This window comes from Labrus mixtus, chromosome 18 (genome assembly GCF_963584025.1).
Source record: "Labrus mixtus chromosome 18, fLabMix1.1, whole genome shotgun sequence".
In the NCBI taxonomy this organism is placed as follows: Eukaryota; Metazoa; Chordata; class Actinopteri; order Labriformes; family Labridae; genus Labrus; species Labrus mixtus.
This window is the reverse complement of record NC_083629.1, coordinates 8193708-8214385: the sequence shown is the minus strand read 5'-3', so window position 1 is coordinate 8214385 and position 20678 is coordinate 8193708. Positions and strand designations below refer to the sequence as shown.

At 44.5% G+C, this 20678-nt stretch overlaps 3 protein-coding genes across 4 annotated transcripts in view; 1 reads left to right on the top strand and 2 right to left on the bottom strand.

The window, feature by feature from the left end:
• Positions 1–68: 68 nt before the first annotated feature.
• g2e3 (G2/M-phase specific E3 ubiquitin protein ligase) lies at positions 69–6616 on the bottom strand. 2 transcript variants are annotated; one of them, XM_061062623.1, is made up of 17 exons: positions 6485–6616; positions 6102–6161; positions 5653–5750; positions 5337–5438; positions 4928–5052; positions 4579–4747; positions 4363–4469; positions 4058–4174; positions 3775–3899; positions 3564–3657; positions 2742–2912; positions 2471–2625; positions 1752–1936; positions 1461–1633; positions 1315–1354; positions 906–1077; positions 69–464 (listed from the first exon to the last, which is right to left on the bottom strand). In XM_061062623.1, exons 2-17 carry the CDS (start codon positions 6145–6147, stop codon positions 118–120), a joined length of 2226 nt encoding a protein of 741 aa, XP_060918606.1. In that variant the 5' UTR covers positions 6148–6161; positions 6485–6616; the 3' UTR covers positions 69–117. The 2 variants fall into 2 exon arrangements, with proteins under 2 accessions (XP_060918606.1, XP_060918607.1); XM_061062624.1 differs by having other exon boundaries at positions 6490–6604.
• Positions 6617–7743: 1127 nt separating this feature from the next.
• On the bottom strand, positions 7744–9983 carry LOC132993599 (E3 ubiquitin-protein ligase TRIM39-like). The gene is made up of 2 exons (XM_061063512.1): positions 8310–9983; positions 7744–8122 (listed from the first exon to the last, which is right to left on the bottom strand). Exons 1-2 carry the CDS (start codon positions 9764–9766, stop codon positions 7765–7767), a joined length of 1815 nt encoding a protein of 604 aa, XP_060919495.1. The 5' UTR covers positions 9767–9983; the 3' UTR covers positions 7744–7764.
• Positions 9984–12170: 2187 nt separating this feature from the next.
• ehd4 (EH-domain containing 4) overlaps positions 12171–20678 on the top strand; it is a 28195-nt gene continuing 19687 nt past the window's right edge. Inside the window, exons 1-2 of the mRNA XM_061062331.1 lie at positions 12171–12657; positions 19521–19697. Coding sequence (XP_060918314.1) covers positions 12428–12657; positions 19521–19697 — 407 coding nt within the window. The 5' untranslated portion in view covers positions 12171–12427. The remainder of the gene's footprint in view (positions 12658–19520; positions 19698–20678) is intronic.

Here is a 20678-nt window from a genome sequence, read left to right as displayed (position 1 = left end):
GCGGGGATTAACAAAAAGCAAGGTGACCAATAAAATGACTTTCAGATAAAGCGGGGAGTTTCTCTTTACATGCATAATAAAGTACTTTTGGCATATTCTCTGACTCCTCCTCCTTCTCTAAGTCTCCATGGGGAGGAGGTGCACGCGGTGGCTGACCCCCTGCTCCATGGAGCTCTTGAAGGCCTGGTAGGACGAGGCGACGGGCAGGAGGAGGTGTTTGGAGTCAGGCTCGCTCTGAGGGAAGAGCCCATCGTCCCTCCACACCTCCCTCCCTGCTTTGATGGTCTCCTTTACTCGGTCTCCTCCCTCTTTAAGGGTCTTGTTGTCCTCAGCTCCTGGTGGGGAAGAGATGATGGCGTGGAGGAAGGAGATGGAGGGAGAAGGGAGGAAGCCGGCTGCTGGGAGCTCCTCTTCTCCTGTGCAGAAACGAAGGAGGTCCTGCAGGGAGACAGAGCTCCTCCCAACTTAGGAGAGGATGCAAGCAAACAGAGATAAGATTGACACAGGAGAAAAAGACGATTCAATAGAAAAAGGTAATAAACACAGAGAGAAGAGGAGGAGAAGAACTGAGGAGGGATCAAGGTGGTAGGAGAGGAGGAGGTGAGGAAAACAAGAGACAAGGTGAAAACATGGAGAAGAGGAGACAAGGACAGAGGAGAGAAGGAAAGATGAGAGGAGAAGAGGAGGAAAAGAGAAGGGAGGAGAGAATAAATCAAGAGGAGTAAGGGAGGAGAGAAGGAAGCACAAGAGGGGAGAAGAGGAGGAAGCAAGAAACAGGAAAACAGGAAGGGAAGGTACAAATGAGGAGAGAAATGGAAAATTTGAGGAGGGGAAAGGGAAGGAGGAAACGAGAAGACGGGAGAGGTGAGGAGAGGAGAGGACGAGTCTGCATGAGGAGTCCGTACCTTCACACTCGAGCAGGAAGTGTCTCCAGAAGGAGATGACGGGCGTCTCCATGTTCTGTTTCTCCTCCTGGGGGGAGAAGTTAACAGTGAACAGCTGAGCGAGCGTCTGAGCCGTCAGCTGAACCGCCACTCCACAGAAAACGCCACAAAACACAGACGGGAAGAGCTGCACCTGGATGAGATTAAAGGAAGTGACACTTTGAGAACATCAGTCTGAAGATGTGCTGTCGGATCAATCTTAATAATCAGGGCTGTCAGCATTAACAAGTTAATCATGATTAATTAAGGTCTGAAGTTAATGCTGCAATTAATGCAAAATCATTTAATTTCTAACATGCGATAAAAATGTGAATTGTTTGACAGCCTCAGTTATAATACAAGGGAGCAAAAAACAAAGTTAAAAAAAAACCTGATCAAAGACGCCCAAAGTCTGCAGGCCTTCCCGAAACCTGGAGGAGACAAAAAAGACAGTTAATACGTCAAAGTTTACTTTGCTTACAAAGAACTATCCCTCTGTGTGTGTGTGTGTGTGTGTGTGTGTGTGTGTACGTGCACCTCTGCAGTGGAAGCTGCATCCTGGTGATCATAGTGAAGCTGACCAGATTCTCCACCAGAGCCTCTCTCTGCTCCAGGCTGCTGATTGGTCGGTTGCAGCCGGCCAGCTCCAGATACTCCCAGCTCTCCGCCATCACCTCTTTCAGCTCGTCTAAAGACTCCGCCTCCGCCATCTGAAACCAGCCAATCAAATCATTCGACCTTCAAGCAGAATACTTATGTATGTCTGTATTTACCGTCTGCAGGGTCCATGTGGTAAAAACTACAGACGTGTAGTTTTATTTGACTCACCCGGATGACTTGGCGGGTAAAGTGTGTGTCGGGGGTCATGTGCATGACGGTGAGCGGGCAGTTGGGGGGGTAGTTGAACAGACATTGGTAGAGAGCACGAGAGAAGAATCCAACTGGAGGACCGCCGTGAATGAGAGAGAGGGCGAGCAGGCAGCCAATGTCAAAGTAGAGGTCGTCACGCAGAGCTACACACACACACACACAAACTTTACAACAATGTTTTCAAAGACACCATACCCCATTGACAAAAACAGCTATTTCACCTCACAGGAGGAAACAGGAGTTGCTCCTCTACTGGTTCGTTTTTCGTGCTTGTGTTACAGAAATGTTGTTTTGGATTAAATGGTATGATTCAGAACTTTGAAATCACTCAATAGAAGAAACAGAGAAACAGATTTGTTAGCAGAATACCATCAAAGGAAAAAGTGTGGTGTGTTTTTAGAGTGATGCAACAGCTGTTTGTGTCTTTAAAAAATCATCTACCTCAGTAACTAAAAGGTCTCTCTCTGCAGGGATCCTTCTGTAATGTTCTCACATTCTAAGCATAACTACCTGAGCCTGTCAGGGACAAAAACAACAATTTTGAGTGGATGCATTTGCGATCACGTTGAAGTCTTTACGGCCTAATTCACTGCTGCCATTTGAACCACTCTTCAGCAGCAAGTCTTAAACTCTTTGGATCCGTCATTTAAAAAATTAAACATTAAAATTCCACCTACCCTGAGAGTCCAGTGCCAGGTTTTTGGAACCCTCAGGACCCTCAAACACCTCTGAGTCCTGGATCTGCTGCACCAGCAGCTTCAGGAAATACTGCCTGGCTGTGTTGCTGTCCTGGAGGCTGCTGGGAAGTGTAGTCAGCTGCTCGTCTTTAAACCTGGAGGGGGGAGTAGAAGAGAAGGTGTTGATTGCATTTTTCAAATAGATGAAGGTGAACCATGGATGGTGTGTTTATCACAGTTGTGATGACACTCTGGTTGATCCTCCTCTCACCTGACGGACAGAGTGTTTGTGGGGTCAAAGTCAGCCCTCCTCACCAGCTCCATACCTGCAGACAGAGCCTGATCCCCGCCCACCTCCACCTGGACGGTGACAGGACTGAGCTGAGGGGCCAACGCCCGCCGGAGGTCCTCAGGTGATCCACTTCCAACAGGTAGAGATGGCCTTAAAAAGATGGAAGACATAACATCACAGCTGATGGTAGAGAGGTGTGTTTGGTTTGTTTACCTCTCACAGCTGATGGTAGAGAGGTGTGTTTGGTTTGTTTACCTCTTACAGCTGATGGTAGAGAGTTGTGTTTGGTTTGTTTACCTCTTACAGCTGATGGTAGAGAGGTGTGTTTGGTTTGTTTACCTCTTACAGCTGATGGTAGAGAGGTGTGTTTGGTTTGTTTACCTCTTACAGCTGATGGTAGAGAGGTGTGTTTGGTTTGTTTACCTCTTACAGCTGATGGTAGAGAGGTGTGTTTGGTTTGTTTACCTCTCACAGCTGATGGTAGAGAGGTGTGTTTGGTTTGTTTACCTCTTACAGCTGATGGTAGAGAGGTGTGTTTGGTTTGTTTACCTCTTACAGCTGATGGTAGAGAGGTGTGTTTGGTTTGTTTACCTCTCACAGCTGATGGTAGAGAGGTGTGTTTGGTTTGTTTACCTCTTACAGCTGATGGTAGAGAGGTGTGTTTGGTTTGTTTACCTCTCACAGCTGATGGTAGAGAGTTGTGTTTGGTTTGTTTACCTCTTACAGCTGATGGTAGAGAGGTGTGTTTGGTTTGTTTACCTCTCACAGCTGATGGTAGAGAGGTGTGTTTGGTTTGTTTACCTCTTACGGCTGATGGAGGAGTTGATGGAGGATGTGCGTCGTTTGGACAGCAGACTCCTCCTCTGACCTCCCTGAGGAGACGAGACGAGGGAAGCTGCAGGAGAGAAGCACAAGGTTTGTAAATTAAAAAAGGGTGTCAGGTTTCTATTTTATATGTATCCATGTTTATATGTATGAGTTTAGTGTCAGTCGTTCCATCAGAGACTCGGACCTTTCCCGTCCGTGGCCTGAGTGCAGTCGCTGCAGGCCCAGTCTTTGGTGTCCAACTTCAGCCCTGAACACTTCCTGTGAGTCCCCCCTGATCCACACAGCCGGCAGCGAATCACCTCAAACAACCTGAGACAGAACGACTTAAATTCAATTCCTATTAGCCTAAGTTTCTACAGCTAACAGTTTAACGTTTGACCTGACGTGTAAACGTGGACATCAGATGTGTAATAATGTTGGAACTCAAAAAGTATCAACATTCAAAGGTAACCAGAGGAGTTAATTACCCGGTCTTGGTGGAGTGTGTGCGTCCATCTTTGCAGAGGCATGTGAGAGCGTCGCAGCGACTGTAAACCTCCAGCAGCTCTGAAAATGCATTCGCCTCTAACTCCCATGATGCATCTCTGCAGATACAGAAAAATCAGTACAAAAAAGGGATTTTTGTCTTGTTACTCAAATCCTTTTACATCTTCCGAAACGTCATGTTCGTTTATGGACAATCGCTGTAAATCATTGTCTTTTATTTTATTATATATTGTGTATTTTACGGGGATAGGGACTGATGAGTGTGAGAAAGCGATGAAGATGTTACCTCTCTGGGATGTAGATTCCCATCCGGGTCATCTCTTCCTGGAAGTTCTCTTTGTTGTTACACAAAGTGCATCTGAAGAAGAAGAGGCCGGCGCTGTGGGCCTGACGCTGAAGAAAACACACACACACACACATAATTTCTCAGTCATGAGTCAGTGATGAAATGTTGCAGCTCTAAGAGATCCTTTAATGTGCAGCAGAAGATAATCAATGATACCTGCACACAGTCTCGGTGGAACCAGCTGGCGTGGCAGGATGGACACTTGAGGATGGAGTAGGAGAGGACGGGCTCGATGGTGTCCAGACAGACGGAGCAGGACTGAGGCAGACTGAGGTCTGAGGCCACACACACAGACTGAGTGGGACTGTGGTCGGGACAGTACGTCCTGAACAACGAGACAGAAACATAACGATGATGGTGCTGCTGTGTGTGATACTGAACATAAGGGAGACTTTTTCTTTCTCAGAGGTCAATCAGCATCATTTTAAACTTTAAAGGTTTAAACTAGAGAGGCCACTCACTTCTTACTGACTGAATTAATCGGTTAAGTGTGATCAGAACTCACGGGAAGTTACTGGCAAACTGTGAGATGAACTTCTTATTCCTGCCGCAGGGGAAGTGGATCATTTTCCTGCAGCTCCTGACGTTACAGCCGACACACGCGCCCTTCTTCTTACAGCAGCAGCACGTCTGAACAACAAGGGAATAACACATTAAACATACTGCACACATACAGTAAGGCAGGGTACAAATATTCTGTCCAGAGATCGTAACTCAATCAATCAATCAATTTTTATTTGTGTAGCGTCAACTCATATAAAGTGTTATCTCGAGACACTTTACAAAAAACAGGTAAAAGACCTTACTTAATGCTATATTACAAAGACACGGCTTAATCCATCATGAGCACTTTAGCAAAGCAGCAAAAGTTACATTGGTAAATACAAACATATTTAAGAAAGAACATGTCTGACCAGTCGAGCTGTGCGGCGGACTTCCTGTTTGATGTCTTCCACCAGGAACCCGAAGATGCCCTCGTTGTCCTCCCCTCGCTGGTAAACTCCACAAGACGTCAGCTGAAAAACATCAAATACTTGAAATATAAAACATACTGAGGAATTAACAGCACAGACATCTAGCCAGAGAAGACTGCTTTCTAAGAGATGATGTTTCAGAAATGAACCTCAGCGCTTCAAGTTAAAATTTAAGTTATTCCCAAAGTGCTGCGTCTTAAAGAAACAATGTCTCTAAGTATACAATGACAACAAGAACACAAAAACAAACATTTACCAGACAGAAGTAGTGAACACAGAGGTTGTGCTCTTTCAGCACAACTTTTTCTCCAAACATGGCCGGGTCGTTGTCACTGCATCTGCAGAGAGCACAACCTGCAAACAACAACAACGCTGATTATAAATTCAACGCAAACACAATGTCCAATACAAACTGTGTTATTTTAATGATCAATAAGAACTGAAATGTTAAAATAATCGACACATCTTCAGTCATATTTTTAACCACCAATGCTGGTTTGCCCTGATAACTGCTCTCATATCTGGCAAACTGAGGGGCGTCTTAAAAGGCTGTGTGGGGTAACTTTAAACTGCCTACTTTCACTGGTTGAAATCTCTCTCCAATGTTTTGAATATGGACGGCAGTACCCATTTTAAACACTAGGTGTCAGAGTTAGATATTAGTCCTTTAATCATCTGTCTCATATGTATCTGTGAATCACTTACACTCCTCTTTGTCTCTAGCCAGCAACGTCCCCCCTTTCTTCTTCATTTTGTGAAGGGAACCTGCACGCACGCGCGCACACACACACACACGCGCACGCACACACACGCACACACACACACACACACAGTTTAACCAGCTGAAGACTCGTGAAAATAAAAGCATATAACAGTGTAATAAATGAGTAACAAGCAGAAGAAAACTATCAATATGTGCCTTGTTTTCTCCTTAACAGCATTAAAAAAAACCTTCATTAAAAAGTTAAACATTGGTTAAGACAAAAATGCTTCGAGGTTCAAACGTTACGGGACAAAACAACAGTCCAGTTTAAAAATATCTGAATTAAAACACCAGAACGTGTTAATGAATGTTTGTAAAAACCTACTTTACATTCGTAGGTGAAGAATGTCAGATTTTGCTCATTTTCGTGTCTTCTTGGGAGATTTTGTGTTTATTTCCGAGTAACGCCGTCGAGATTTAAATTTCCCTCTTTCAAAACAAAAGGACATCACTTCCGCTTCCGCTGTTTCTTCTTTGTCCTCGTTATTCCGTCGCTCTCTGCGCTCTTTGCTGCTGTAGCGCCCCTTGCGGTCGATTTGACATAAACTCACCAGTGACTAAATTAACTTCTCTCTTTAGGATTGTGGAAATATGAGAAAAAATCTTCCTTTCCACGTATTTTGCGATTCATATGAATTATTTTTTTCACTTTATTTGATTATTTACGGTATTTTGCAATTTCATTGATTGAAAAATTAACAAATAGATTTTTATAAATCCATCTTTATTTATATTTGAGTGCAAATTGACAAGTAAGCATAATATGAATTTATTCAAAAAAGTTCCACATATACCAGCTACAACATTAAGTACATTTACACATCAAAGCAACAATCACTCTAATCCCAAAGTGGGGGTCAGGATCCCCCAGGGGGTCGCGCTCCCCCATAAGCCTTTAAATTCAAGATAATAAAATTGTCACCAAAGTGTTTGTTTTTAATGCAGGACTTTATCTTGTAACAGATCAGACTCTCTCTACGCTGTGGTGTTTAAACTTTCTATTTCTATTTTTTATCAGGTTTGTTTGCTTATTTAAATTATTTTGGTAAGAACTGTGCTGATCGAAACCACATATTAGAGCAAATTTACAACAACTGAACGTTTTGTTGAACATCAATAAATACTTGTTTTCCTTTGTTTATTGGGTGGGACGGTCCCATATCCATACACAAGATTTAGACCAAAGAATGAAATGAAACTACCAAAGGTTTTCCATCAAGATAAATCAGGATAAATGTTACATATTAAAGCTCCTGTGAGAAACTTTGCGCTGTGTTGATTTTGGCACCCCCTGTGGACAAAGTGGGATGATTAAGCTCTTTGCAGATCCTATTCTGTACATGTGCTGGTGGTAAATCCTAACAAATCTTAAACTTCTTTATTTAAAATGTCCAACTTTAACACACAATGAGCCTCCTTTTTAAAAAGAATGTTTCGACCGGGTGCTGACAAACACGGGGCAGGCGTGACAGGCATATAAAATAAATATATATTAATAACACGTGTCCTCTCTGACGGTCATGTTTGCTTTTGTAGGTCACAAAGCGGTATCAGGATTATAGTCAGGTTCATTACAAGATAAAAACTCCCCACAGGAGCTTTAAATCAACTCGTCGTAACAGAGATTCTCGATGGTAAAATCGTCATGGGCGGTCCTTTCCAGGTGTTAAAGTATGGAAACAGTTTTTCGGTGAAAGTGTCCGTGTAGGTGTAAATGTGTGTGTTAGTATCCAGATCAGAAAAAGACAGGGTCCCTCCGTCCCAGTCCAGATCCACTCTGATCCTCCTGAACCTGGTCTTCACAGGGAGAACCGTTAAGGCTTCAAGAGGATAAGAAATCCTGAACACATCCTGACAGAACCACAGAGTCCACAGTCCGGTCTGAATGATCCCTTTCCTCGGCTCCGAGTCCGACAAAACTCCCAGTAACCACTCCGTGTTGTCTCCGGCATCCACGTCCCACCTGTAGGGTTGTCATAATACCAGAACTTTAAACTTAAATAGGAAACCATAGATACCATGGCAACAAATACAGAAGTCCTCAGAACCCAATACGCAACATTTCTTGATTTCAATGACAGAAACGTGTGGTATCATTCTTGTATTGATACAACAGTTTTGTAAAGTATCGAACATCTTAACAACTTTACCTGTGAGTCCCTGAGTCCAGACCCTCAGAGCCCAGGACGGACACGTACAGACCGAACCTTTCTGGGTTTTCAGGTAAACGCTGCTCAGCTTTTTCCCACCTGACGCTGGTCAGACCTTCGGATACAATCAGCGTTCGATCAGACGTGTTTGGGTCCAGAATCACAGGCGTGTACGAGACCAGGTCCTTCATTTTGACCCAGGTGTTGAAGCTCAGGTTGCCCAGGTGTTTGGCTACATCTATCAGAGCACCTGGGCCGAGTTTGGGATCCTCCAGCAGGAGGCGCTGTTTGATCTTCTCCATTACAGCAAGGTGTTTCTGTAGGGACAAAATCCATTTAGCTATTTGTTCGTCCTCTGTTAGCATGTCACCCGAAGTGTCTTTAGCTACTAGCTTCTTCCCAGTGCTGTCTTTAGCTATAAGCATTTCCTTTGTCACACATTTAGCTGTTAGCTCGTCTTCTGATTGTTGGTCCTCTGTGGTATCTTTAGCTATTAGCTTCTCCTCAGTTAGTTCGTCATCTGACGTCTTTTCAGTTGTTACCCAGTCCTCCTCAAAGCCTTTAGCTACTAACTTGTCCTCTGTAGCGTAGTTGGTTGTTGACTTATCCTTTCCAGCGTCTTTAGCTGTTAGCTTGTCAACTGTTGCATATTTAGTCAAACATTTGTCGTCTGTGGTGTCTCCAGCTATTAGCTTGTCCTCGGTAACTTCTTTAGCTGTTAGCTTGTCCTCTTCAGTGTGTTTGGTTGTTAGCATGTCTTCTGTTCTGTCTTCAGAAGTTGGCTTTTCCTCTGTTGCATATTTAGCTGTTAGTATGTCCTCTGAAGTGTCTTTGACCAATATCATGTTGCCTGTAGCATCTTTAGCTTTGAGTTTGTCTTCTGTGGCATCTTTAGCTTTGAGTTTGTCTTCTGTAGCATCTTTAGCTCTTAGCTTGTCCTCTGTGTCTTTGTTTTCATCAGCATTAAGGTTCTGTTTGAGTGAAATTGGATCACTTTCCAGCTCTGTTTCTGCAGCTCTGATTATTTCTAACAGATCTTTCATGTCTTCACTCATAGCCTCCCTCTTCTCATTAATCCTCCTGCTCTTTCCCTCCTCTTCGTCCTTCAGTGCAAACATCCTGGCCTCCTCTTCCTCCTCCAGAAACCTGTGAAGCCTCTTAAACTGCTCCTTCATCTGAATCTCAGCGTGATGTCTCTGGGTTTTAATGTGTTCTGCTGTTATATTAAACTCCTCTTCAACCTTTTTAAAAAGATCCAACTTTTCCCGCAGAGGTTCCAGAGACTCCCAAAGCTTCTCCCAGAGTTCCCGTGCAGCTTCTTCGATTGGTTTGAATCTGTGGCTGCTGTGGTTTTCTGACTCTTTGCAGACGAGACAAACAGGCCGCTGATGGTCCAGACAGAAGAGTTGGAGTTTCTCATTGTGCAGACTGCAGAGAGCCTCTGAGGCGGTCTCCATCTCTGAAGTCTTCCTGTTACAAACTGGAGAACAGCTGGATTTGTTTCAGGGAGGTTTCTCAGATGCTGTAGCTGCAGGCTGTAAAGACAGGATCCTTTAAAATGTTGTAACACACCAGAAATAAAGAGTCATTGAGATTCAAAGAACAAACTGTTAAAACTCGACCTTCTGACTCCACTTCATTCCATTTTAATGTTCATTACTCTTAGTATTCCTCGTGATTCAAGTGAAGTCTTCTGATCTGTAGCTTCTTCTTCTGTGCTCTCTGAGTGAAAATCAATACTGCTTCCTGGTTTGTCTTGATGAGTCATTTGAGGGGCAGGGCTTTGTCAGAGACGGGCTGAGAAGGCGTCCAAAAGCTGCACGAGTGACGACTCGACTTCAGGCATGAAGGCACATGTTCACTTCACTCCCTCAATCATCCTGTTTTTTGACTCTCTTAAACATGTAAATAATAAGAAATGTGTTTCAGTGATTTCCATTTACTCAGAAGTGTTTCCTAAACGAGTCCGAACTGAGACTTTGTGCTATCATGATTCGTTACCTGATCACTTCGTCTTATTGTTTGTTTTGGAATACATCAATAAAGGAAGGCTTTGAAAGCTGGGTTCATCTTTTTATATAATTTTTCTTTATGTCTTTTGTTTCTGATTTGCTTTGTTTTTTCTATTTCCTTTGACCGAGTTTACCCTCCATACAGGGGACAGATTTTTTTAAAGCCTTTTTTAGACAGGAAATGTTTGGAGGAGAAAGTAGGGGATGACATGCAGCAAAGGGCACGAGGTCGGATTCTAACCCTTGGCCGCTGCAATGAGGAGTGCAGCCTCTGCACGTGGGGAGTGGGAGATAACCGCTAGACCACCTGCGCTTTATTCAGGGGACTGATGTGAGCTACACTCTGGATTTAAAAAAAAAACAAAAACAAGAACATTTCGCTGAACTTTAACCTTTGTGTCAGCCGGCAGCCTCCGATCAATCATGTTTGCGATCACATCGTGAAGACGTCATCACTGTCCCATCGTCATGGTAACTGTTAAACGTGCTGAAGTGGCTGCATAGAAGTCCAACCCTGACGACCACACACTAGACTTTTTAGAAAATCCTCCTCTTTAAGCCTCCTCTTATTTAACAACACGGACGCTCTGCTGGTTCAGTTTGATGTTTGATGATAATCATCAAATTAATTAACCCGACAGTGAATGTAGCTGAAATTAAAAATCAGATTTATTATTTAACTATAAAGGACAAACACGTCTCAGTGTTACTGAATACAAACAGCATCTAAAATGTTCTGATTCTTCAGGGGACTTTGGTGTGAGATGGTCTCACATTTTGAAAGTAATGACTGATAATGTGCTGTCACACTTTAACCAGCAGGGGGCGCTACACGACCTTAAGTTGACATAAATCTCACTTGAACACTTAATTTATAAAGCTAGTAAGTGATGGTAACTTCTGGTTTTAATAAAAGTTAATGCATTATTTTAAATGCTTTAAAGGATCATTTATCAGACAATTATGAACAACATCTTTGTGGTGATGAGGTTTGAAACATCTTTATGAAACAAGAGAGTGCAGCTGAGTTATTCCTCATAACGTCTGCAGCAACTCTACTAACAGTCTGTCCCCGTTCAGTCCTAAGCCTTTCAAAGACATCCAGTTTAGAGATCTGTTTGAAATGTTTACAGACAGGAGAGACGTCATCGTCAGGTAAGGAGGGAGTCGACCTATGAGTGCTCTGTAAATAAACAAAAGGTGCTTTTCTTCGGGGCCCGACTTCATAGAAGTCAAGATGATGCGTTAGATATCTGACATCTGAAGGCTTCCAGAAGCAGATACAAGTGTGTGAGTGTGTCTCCATGTTCCAAAAAACAAAACAAAATAAGATGAATCAATAGGTAATGATTTGATTTACAGTTAGGCTAAACGGCTTTGGCTCATGTTTGGAAACAGTCTTAAAGTCTCTAACTGTTTCATATTGAGACATCAAGACTACTACTATTGCAGGTTTGCATTAGACCTAAACATTCAGTCAAGGGATACATTCATCTAAAAGCTTTTATTTTAACCCCCTGATGATTTCAAAACGTTTTAGAAACATTTACATCCCTGAACCTCAACCCTCCTGGACCAGTTCTGTAGCCTATCTGAAGTTCAGAAACATTTGAAACGTTTACACAATCAGAAACACAGACTGCTCAGTTTGGCTGCTGCCTGTTTCTAATAATATACAAGTGTGTGCGCGCGCGTGTGTGTGTGTGTGTGTGTGTGTGTGTGTGTGTGTGTGTGTGTGTGTGTGTGCGTGCGTGCGTGCGTGCGTGTGTGTGTGTGTGTGTGTGTGTCTGCTCGCTCCATGCTGCGTCACAGGGGGAAGGGCGGTGCTCTCAGGTAGGAGCACCAGCAACGGTCACATCATCACAAACACACACAGAGGAGTCAGTGTGCTCACAGCGGCGGAGACTCCCCGGTGCACAAACACTCACTCTCTCTCACACACTCTTCCATACATACACACACACACACACACACACACACACACACACGGAAGGACTGAGAGAGAGAGCAGAGAGAGAGAGAGCGCAGCCGGAACATTTGGAAATATCGAAACAGGGAAGTGGGAGAGGAGCGCGTGAGTGTCGGTGGAGTGATCCGCTCATCAGCATGTTCAGCTGGGTCAAACAGGAGCAAGGAGGCCGCAACAAAGAAGGAGAGATGTACCAGACTGTGACCGAGGGGCTGCAGACCCTCTACACCAAGAAGCTGCTGCCTCTGGAGGAACAGTACCTCTTCCATGACTTCCACTCCCCCGCGCTGGAGCCCGCAGATTTCCAAAGCAAGCCCATGGTGCTGCTGGTCGGCCAGTACTCCACCGGGAAGACCACCTTCATCAGGTACGACCACTGCTGAGGGTGGGGGGGTCTGTCTGCTTTAATATTCTCCATTATTAGTTCAAAGTCATCTATGAGGGTGTGGAGTTACTACTCGTGTGGCAGAATCACCTTTTTCAGGTGTTACATAAGTTCACACCACTACACTTTCTGTATGCCACACCCTAAAGGGAAATCTGCCTGTTTAGGCTCTCTTGATAGAAGAGGCACACAGAAGTGACAGTGCATATTTTTAGATGCAAAGCGAAAGTGTCATATTTCATTATGTATTCGGCTAAAACCAAACCCACCAAAGCTGTTTTACACTGAAGGTCAAGGACAGAGTTTTGCTTCTAGTCTTTTTTAAACATTTTTTAAACTGAGCAATCTGTTGAAAGCCGGCTCTACAAGTGGCATAGAATACTTGATGTTTTATGGAAAGATGTTCTGTGTGTGTGTGTGTGTGTGTGTGTGTGTGTGTGTGTGTTATTTGCCGAATAAAGCAAATTACACTCTGTCTTCATAAAATCCCTCTTAACGTGTTCTATTAGGCTATATGTAAAACCTGCATTAAAAGCGAAGAGGGCTAAATTTGATATATTTTAAATGGAGTTTTGAATGTGCTTCAATATTCTCCATTACTAGTTCAAAGTCATCTGGGAGGGTAGGGAGTTAATCCACATGTTGCAGAACCAGAGTCACTTTTATCAGGTGTGAGATCAGTTGACACCCGCTGCACTTTCTGCACGCTGATGATTGTGATGATAAGCACAGAGAAGTGGGAGTGCTGTTTTTAAGATGTCAAGTGAAAGTGTCGTATCTAATCGTGAAATCGGCTCAAATCAAACCAACCAAATCTATTCTACGCTGTAGGGAAAGTACAAAATTAAGATCTGCTACTTGCCTTGTATGACTAAGCAATCTGTTGGAAAGCGGCATTTCAGGCAACATCAAATACTCTTTATTTTATGAACAGGTGATCTCTAAGGGATCAGTTCTAAGCCGAATTGAGCACTCTGCATTCTGTTAACACTAAATGCCCCCAGGCTTTCAATCTAAAATGTTAAACCCTGCCAAATGTGAAAAGAGAGTTCAGTAAGACATATTTTAAATGGAGTGTTGAATGTGTTTCCCTTCAGAGTGCTGTACTTGTGAGACAGTTTATGTGTCGAATTGTTCCAGACTAAAGTTCTGTGTAAGCTGCAGCTGTGAATTTGACTTGCTTGCTCCATTTGAGCGTGCCTTCTGCTAAATTGAACTGGCACATGAGGAGTTCCTGGGTCTCACTTCTCTTAAACTTGGCTGAATTAAACCAGCGACTCTTTTGGCTCTGCGGCCACACGCAGCCCCACCCTGACGTCAGCTGTGGTGTGTGTACATCTGCCCTGAGTCATATTCAAACTGGCTGCAGTGTGTTTGTGAAGTCTGCCTGCAGGAGGTGACACATCGGTGGGCACCAGCTGAGGTTCATGGGTACTGTAGTCCTGTTTCAGTCTGTCACATGAATGGGATCAATGCTTCTACAGCTGAGTTTAACTGGTCGGCCATTGTTGTGTGTATTAACAAAGTGTGGGTCCTTTTGATTCTGCAGCTCCGGCTCAGAGAGTCGAGTTTTTGTTGTCGATGAATCCGATCTGGGAAACGTTAGAGCTCAGGCTGAATGAGTCCTAAAAATAGAGTTCTTCTGTCTGTTTGGAATCACATTGAGGTCACATTGAGGGCCCTGAGGTTATGAAGGTGTACATGTAATAATTAAGGTGACAATCAGGTTGAAATGGTCTGTGAGTATAATGACAAGATATCTGTAAGCTTTTTATCTCCTCCAGTTTGTGATTTTTTAAAAACCAAAGTGGTTGAAGAACACTTTGAAAGTCTCATGTGGGATTCCTGAGGACTGTTTCTGACCCTGATAGTGTCTGCCTGGAGGGCGGTGTGTTGTCACGAGTTGAAGAGCTGATACACACTGCCAGATATCCCCCTTTAACACACACACACACACATTGCTGAAGCTGCTCACACACACACACACACACACACACACACACACACACACACACACACACACACACACACACACACACATGGAGGAGGAAACCTTCATGTTTCCACATGTTACTCCTGGTTCTGTTCGGTTCAGACTCCAACAATGCTCCCTCACACCGTCTACAGAAATCTTCAGCTCAATATTTCCTCATTACCTTAATCAAAGCTGTGACATCACTTCCTGTTCTGCTGCGGAGGTCTGGGTGATGTAATTATCAGGAGCTGAGGAAGACAAGATGAAACTTGTGATATGTTGAGTTCATCAATGTGCATGCCGCCATCTTTTCCCCCTAATCTTTTTATTCAGTTTTTGCAGACTCTCTCCCTCCCTCTCTCTATCTCTCTCTCCCTCTCTCTGTCTCTCTCTCCCTCTCTCTCTCTATCTCTCTCTCCTTCTCTCTCTCTCTCCCTCTCTCTATCTCTCTCTCTCTCCTTCTCCCTCTCTCTCTCCTTCTCTCTCTCTCTCTCTCTCTCTCCTTCTCTCTCTCTCTCTCTCTCTCTCTCTCTCTCTCTCCTGTAGTCAACAGTCCCATCTCCGGTCCATCATCCAAAACACTCCAGAAACTACAATTTATCCAGAATTCTGCTTCCCCCCTCTTCACACTCCCAGAGTATCCACTCCAAACTCTTTATCATCACCTACCTGCTGAGCTCCTCCACTCGCACTCTCCGGCTCTGCTGACGTTCTTTTGCCGTTCTGTGTTCAGCGTTATGAAGTTGCGTCATCAGGAGTGATGGTAAGCTTGTTGCTAGTGAGGGCTAGCAGGGGGTCCCGGGTCAGAAGGTGTGTGTGTCTGTGTCTAAATGATAAGTTATAAGGTGAATAATGGAACAACAGAACTAATATATACAATATAACTATAAAGGTAAATACTGAAATAAAAAAAGTGACCGTAATGCAATGATGGATAAGATACAACAGGAATAAAGTAACCAGAACTGTATGAATACTGAAATAAAATGGATATAATTAAGTGATGTAGTGCAGAGGCTGTTAAGGTGCATGGTAAATAGAAAAGGAAGTAGATACAGCAAAGAAGCTTAGAAGTCTGCATTGGGTGAGAGGTGATGGTGTCTGTTGGGGGGTTAGGAGTTGAGGAGCTGGACAGCCCTGGGAACAAAGGTTTCTCTCCTCCTCTGTGTCCTGCAGCAGGGACAGCGAAGCCGGCGTCTGATTGTCTGTTGCTCATAGATCGATGTCAGAGTCCTTACAGGTAGTCCAATGATCTTGGAGCAGACTGTGGCCGTGCTCTGCAGGCGGTTTCTGTTCTGGAGGGTGGTGGAGTGGAGCCAGCAGGTTATAGAAAATGTCATAATGTTCTCAATGAAGGAGTAGTAGAAGGTCAGGAGAATGTTCTTACGGACTCCAAAGGAATTGAGCTTCCTTAGGAGGTATTTTCGCTGCTGACATTTCCTGAGAATCTCCTCGGTGTTGGAGGAGAATTTCAGCAGGCTGTCGAAGATGGTACCCAGGTACTTATACTCCTCTACTAGTTCGACAGGATTCCTATGGATTGTGGTGATTGCAGCTGCAGCCAGTTCCCTCTGCTTGTTGGAGAAGGTCACCACCATGTCTTTGGTCTTGCTCACGTTCAGTTCGAGGCAGGTTCGCTGTCACACCACTCCACAAACTCCTGAAGAACTGGTCCATGGTGCTGAGAGGGGCCTGACAGCAGAGACAGGAGAACTGTGTCGTCCGCGTACTTCACCAGGTGACAGTTTGGCTGTGTGGTGCTGCAGTCATCGGTGTAGAGGATGAAGAGCAGAGGTGAGAGCACGCAGCCCTGAGGGGAGCCAGTTGAGGTGTGTTGAAGGTTGGAGAAGGTGTTGTTGACCAGAACTCTCTGTGATCTGTTGGTCAGAAAGTCCAATATCGACAGGATAAGCTGGTCGTTCAGATGGAAGCAAGTTGAAAGTTTGTCAGCCAGGATGTGAGGCTGCAGGGTGTTGAATGCAGAGGAGAAGTCTGCAAACTGGAGTCTGGCTGAGGTGTTGGGGTGCTCCAGGTGTTTTTGAACAGTGTCTATTATGAATGTTTTTGCATCATCTACACCTCTGCCTGCACTATAAGCAAATTGTAGCGGGTCCATCTGGGAGTCGGTTTCTCTGATGATGTGTTGTTGGCCTTCATCACCAGAGACGTGAGGGCCACAGGCCTGAGGTCGTTCAGTGATTTGGCGGGGCTTTTCTTGGGGATGGGGATAACTGTAGAGTTTTTCCACTGTGCTGCTGTCCATTGAGCTCTGAAACAGGGTCTGAAACACGCCCCCCCAGCTGCTCAGCACAGTGCCTCAGGATGCAGCCACTGATGTTGTCTGGACCAGGTGAGCTGCTCTCCCTTGTCCTCCTGAGGGCTCTCACCACATCCTCTCTGCTGAAGGTGAGTGCAGAGTCACTGGGCTTGAGCATGGACACTGTTTCTTCCAGCTGTGTGGTGTTGTCCTTCTCAAATCTGGTGTAGAATGAGTTGAGATCGTTGGGGAGAAAAGTAGAGCTGCTGCCTGCAACCTGGATGGTTTTGTTGTTGGTAGCAGCAGTGTTCACAGTGGCCATGTTCAATCTTTGTAAACGGATGTTCTCACAGAGGCTGAGACTAACAGCCAGACCTCATATCTGATTATTTGAAGGTCTGGTGCTCAGCAGAACACAAACACAGGCAGCAGAGCTCAAACAGAGTCATGTCTTCTGCTGAATTTGGCTATCTTTGTCTCTCTTACACCGCATGCTTTTATTTTGAAATGCTCTGTCAAGCGTAGCTGCTGATAACTCCTCACACCTGTCAGACAGAGCAGCAGAGCTTCAGGTGACGGTGTGTGCAATTTAGAGTCAGCAGTTAACCTAACGAGCATGTCTTTGGACTGTGGGAGGAAGCAGGAGTACCCGGAGAGAAGCCACACATGCACTGGGAGAACATGCAGACTCCACACAGAGAGGCTCCTGTCAGATGGGGATTCAAACCAGGAACCTCCTCGCTGTGAGGTGACAGCGCTAACCACTGTACTCCCTAGCTGTTAAGCAAATAAGTAGCGTAATCTTTCACCATCTTGTATCCATTAATAAAAGATTCATTTAGCTTTCATTGATCACAACTCAGAGCTGAGACTTTATCATTTTCAGATTGTTTCATATGCTGATGATGTCATGATGTTGCATGTCGGCTAAACAACAACAAAACTAGTTTTTCATTGTCCTGAAAGTTTCCCTGTTTGGTTTGAAAGATTGCAGACAAACTCCTGCACAGTGTCTAAGGTGCGCTCATATGTTAGGAAAGAAACAGTTTGTCTTCAGCTTCTTTACTTTGTTGTGTTGTTTGTTGTGTTGAAAAGGTCGACGACCTTTGTGGGTGACGTTGTTTATCCGTTTCCAAAAGCCACCGCAGGAAGTAGTTTGAGTTTCAGTGTAAGGTGACCACACGTTGATAAGTAACTGACCAATGATTTAATGATGATTGTGATGGATTATGGATATAATGTGAATGCCATTATGTTTAATAAATAGCTGGACTCTGTGGCGGCCTGCAAGGAAAGAAAACAAACGGTCCGCCTGATTTTGAGCTGAGGTCAACACTTCAGTAACAGTTCACAGAGCTTATCTCCTGTGTGTGTGTGTGTGTGTGTGTGTGTGTGTGTGTGTGTGTGTGTGTGTGTGTCTGTGTACCAACAGTCATTTGTTTTGGCAGCACACCAGAAGAACTGACCTGCTATCAGTTTATGTCCAACGCGAGCTGCAGATTGTTAAAGCTGAATAAAGTGTGTGTGTGTGTGTGTGTGTGTGTGTGTGTGTGTGTGTTCCCCACTACTTAGGACCCACCCTGCCCCGAGGAATGCTATGAATCATGGGAACTGAAAAGAATGCTATGAATCATGGGAGCAGGTTGCCAGTAAAATGCTAAATCGACATATTTCTTCTTCTTCTTCTTCTTTTTGTGTAGTTTCCACAGCGTGCAGGATCTCATTCCTCTCCTCCTGCACACCTGTCTCATGAAATAGACACAGTTCTTTTTAAAGCTTCTGCTCTTTTTGATGCTATCATCATTAAATTAACAGATTGAATCATTTTCAAACACATTAAATACGTTAAAGAACATTTTAACAGCTTTACAATAAATATGACGACACTGAAACGTCAGCATCTCTTTAACTTAAACACAAACTTCTTTACATCTTCAAGTCAGAGTCATTCACCGTCAAAGTCATGACAGTGTTTCCCCTAGATTTACAGCGTTGGGGAGGGGGGGTGTGACGCAGACACGCCGACACAAACACTTGAAGGAATTTTGGTGTTCATGCGTTACTTTTAAAGGAAAGGTATCCTTAAATGACTTCTTTCCCTGATTTCTGACTATCCACTATCATAGCTCTACAATAAAGGCACAAAAAGCCCAAAAATAAATCAAAAAAAGCTTTTTTTCAATTTTTTTTTTTACTTGACCTCTAAGGGGGCCGTTGGGGGGGCGGGCCGCCCCCTTAATATAATGGTAGGGGAAACACTGCATGATAATAACAATAATAATAATGATGATGATGATTGTCTGGGGTCAGAGTGTCAGGGGAAACCTCTCCGGTGAAACTGTGTGACACGGAGCCGCTCTCTGTGCTGTCTCTCTTTGATGTCCCCGTCAGGATGAGACACAAACAGGAAGTGAGCGGACACAAACCCTCTGCAGCCGTCTTCCCTCTCTTCCTTCCTTTCTCACTTTTTCTTAAACAAGGGACGAGGTGCGAGGTCGACGGGGTCAATGTTAACATGAAAGAAGGTTATCTCTGTCCTCCATCTCTCTCCCTGCACGTTAGAAAACCTCTCTAAATCTCTCCCTCTCTCTCTCTCTCTCTCTCTCTCCTCAGGTACCTGTTGGAGCAGGACTTCCCCGGGATGCGGATCGGTCCGGAGCCGACCACAGACGGCTTCATCGCTGTCATGCACGGCGAGAACGAGGGCGTCATCCCCGGAAACGCTCTGGTGGTCGACCCTAAAAAACCCTTCAGGAAGCTCAACGCCTTCGGGAACTCGTTTCTCAACAGGTGAGGAAACAAACCGCTGCTCTTCTTCTTCTTCTTTAATATCCCACTCAGCTCGGGGCTCCGTTGTGTTTATGTTCACCCGCCATGTTTGTGAGCTCTAAAAGTACGCAACATCCCGTCCAATCAGCCAGACGGCGACACAACACACCTGCTGCTTGTAGTAACGATTTAAAATGTGACTTCAGAAGAAAAACAAAGATGGAGGACGCTGGACGTGGTCCGCTGGCTGTCCTGGCGTGCGTTCAGTTTTGCAGCAGAAAAAACGAGAAAAAGAAGACTGGTGAGACCTGGCTGACAAGTTGTGTTTATGTTCACCGCCATGTTTGTGAGCTGTAAAAGTGACGCAACATCCGGTTGGTGACGCTTCACGGTCTGCTCGCTCTCATTGGCTGTTGCTGGTATTCAACAATCGGTTGCGGCACGCCTCGAATCAGATACCCCCAAAATCGCCGAGTGTGTAGGACACGATTCTTTCACCTTGTTTATCATTTTCTGTTGAATAAGAACAAATATTAATCACACGGAGGGATCTAAAACAAACCTTTCAGTCACTACTGAGGGAAGCAGAAGGTAAACTTTGGTAACCTAGCAACAAGGAGCAACGGTGAGAAACCCTCTGAGGTTGAGGGCGTTAACGGACACGGTAATATTCCACTTATTATAACTGATTTTAAAGAACTGAAAGTGTGCGACAGTTTGATCGTCTATAATTTTTAACATGAAATAATGAGAAGAATCTCAACCTCTGCTGTGAGTTTAAGAAAGAGCGTAACTCCCTCTTTAGACAGGTCTCTACACGCGCACACACACACAGATCTTGGCAGATTTCCACACTCCTGTCACTGCTTTCCTCAAAAAGTTTGAACATGGGAAACAACCTCTTCACCCCTGACTGATGTAAACACACACACACACACACACACACACACACACACACACACACACACACACACACACACCCTTTAGGATGTCAGAGTTCGT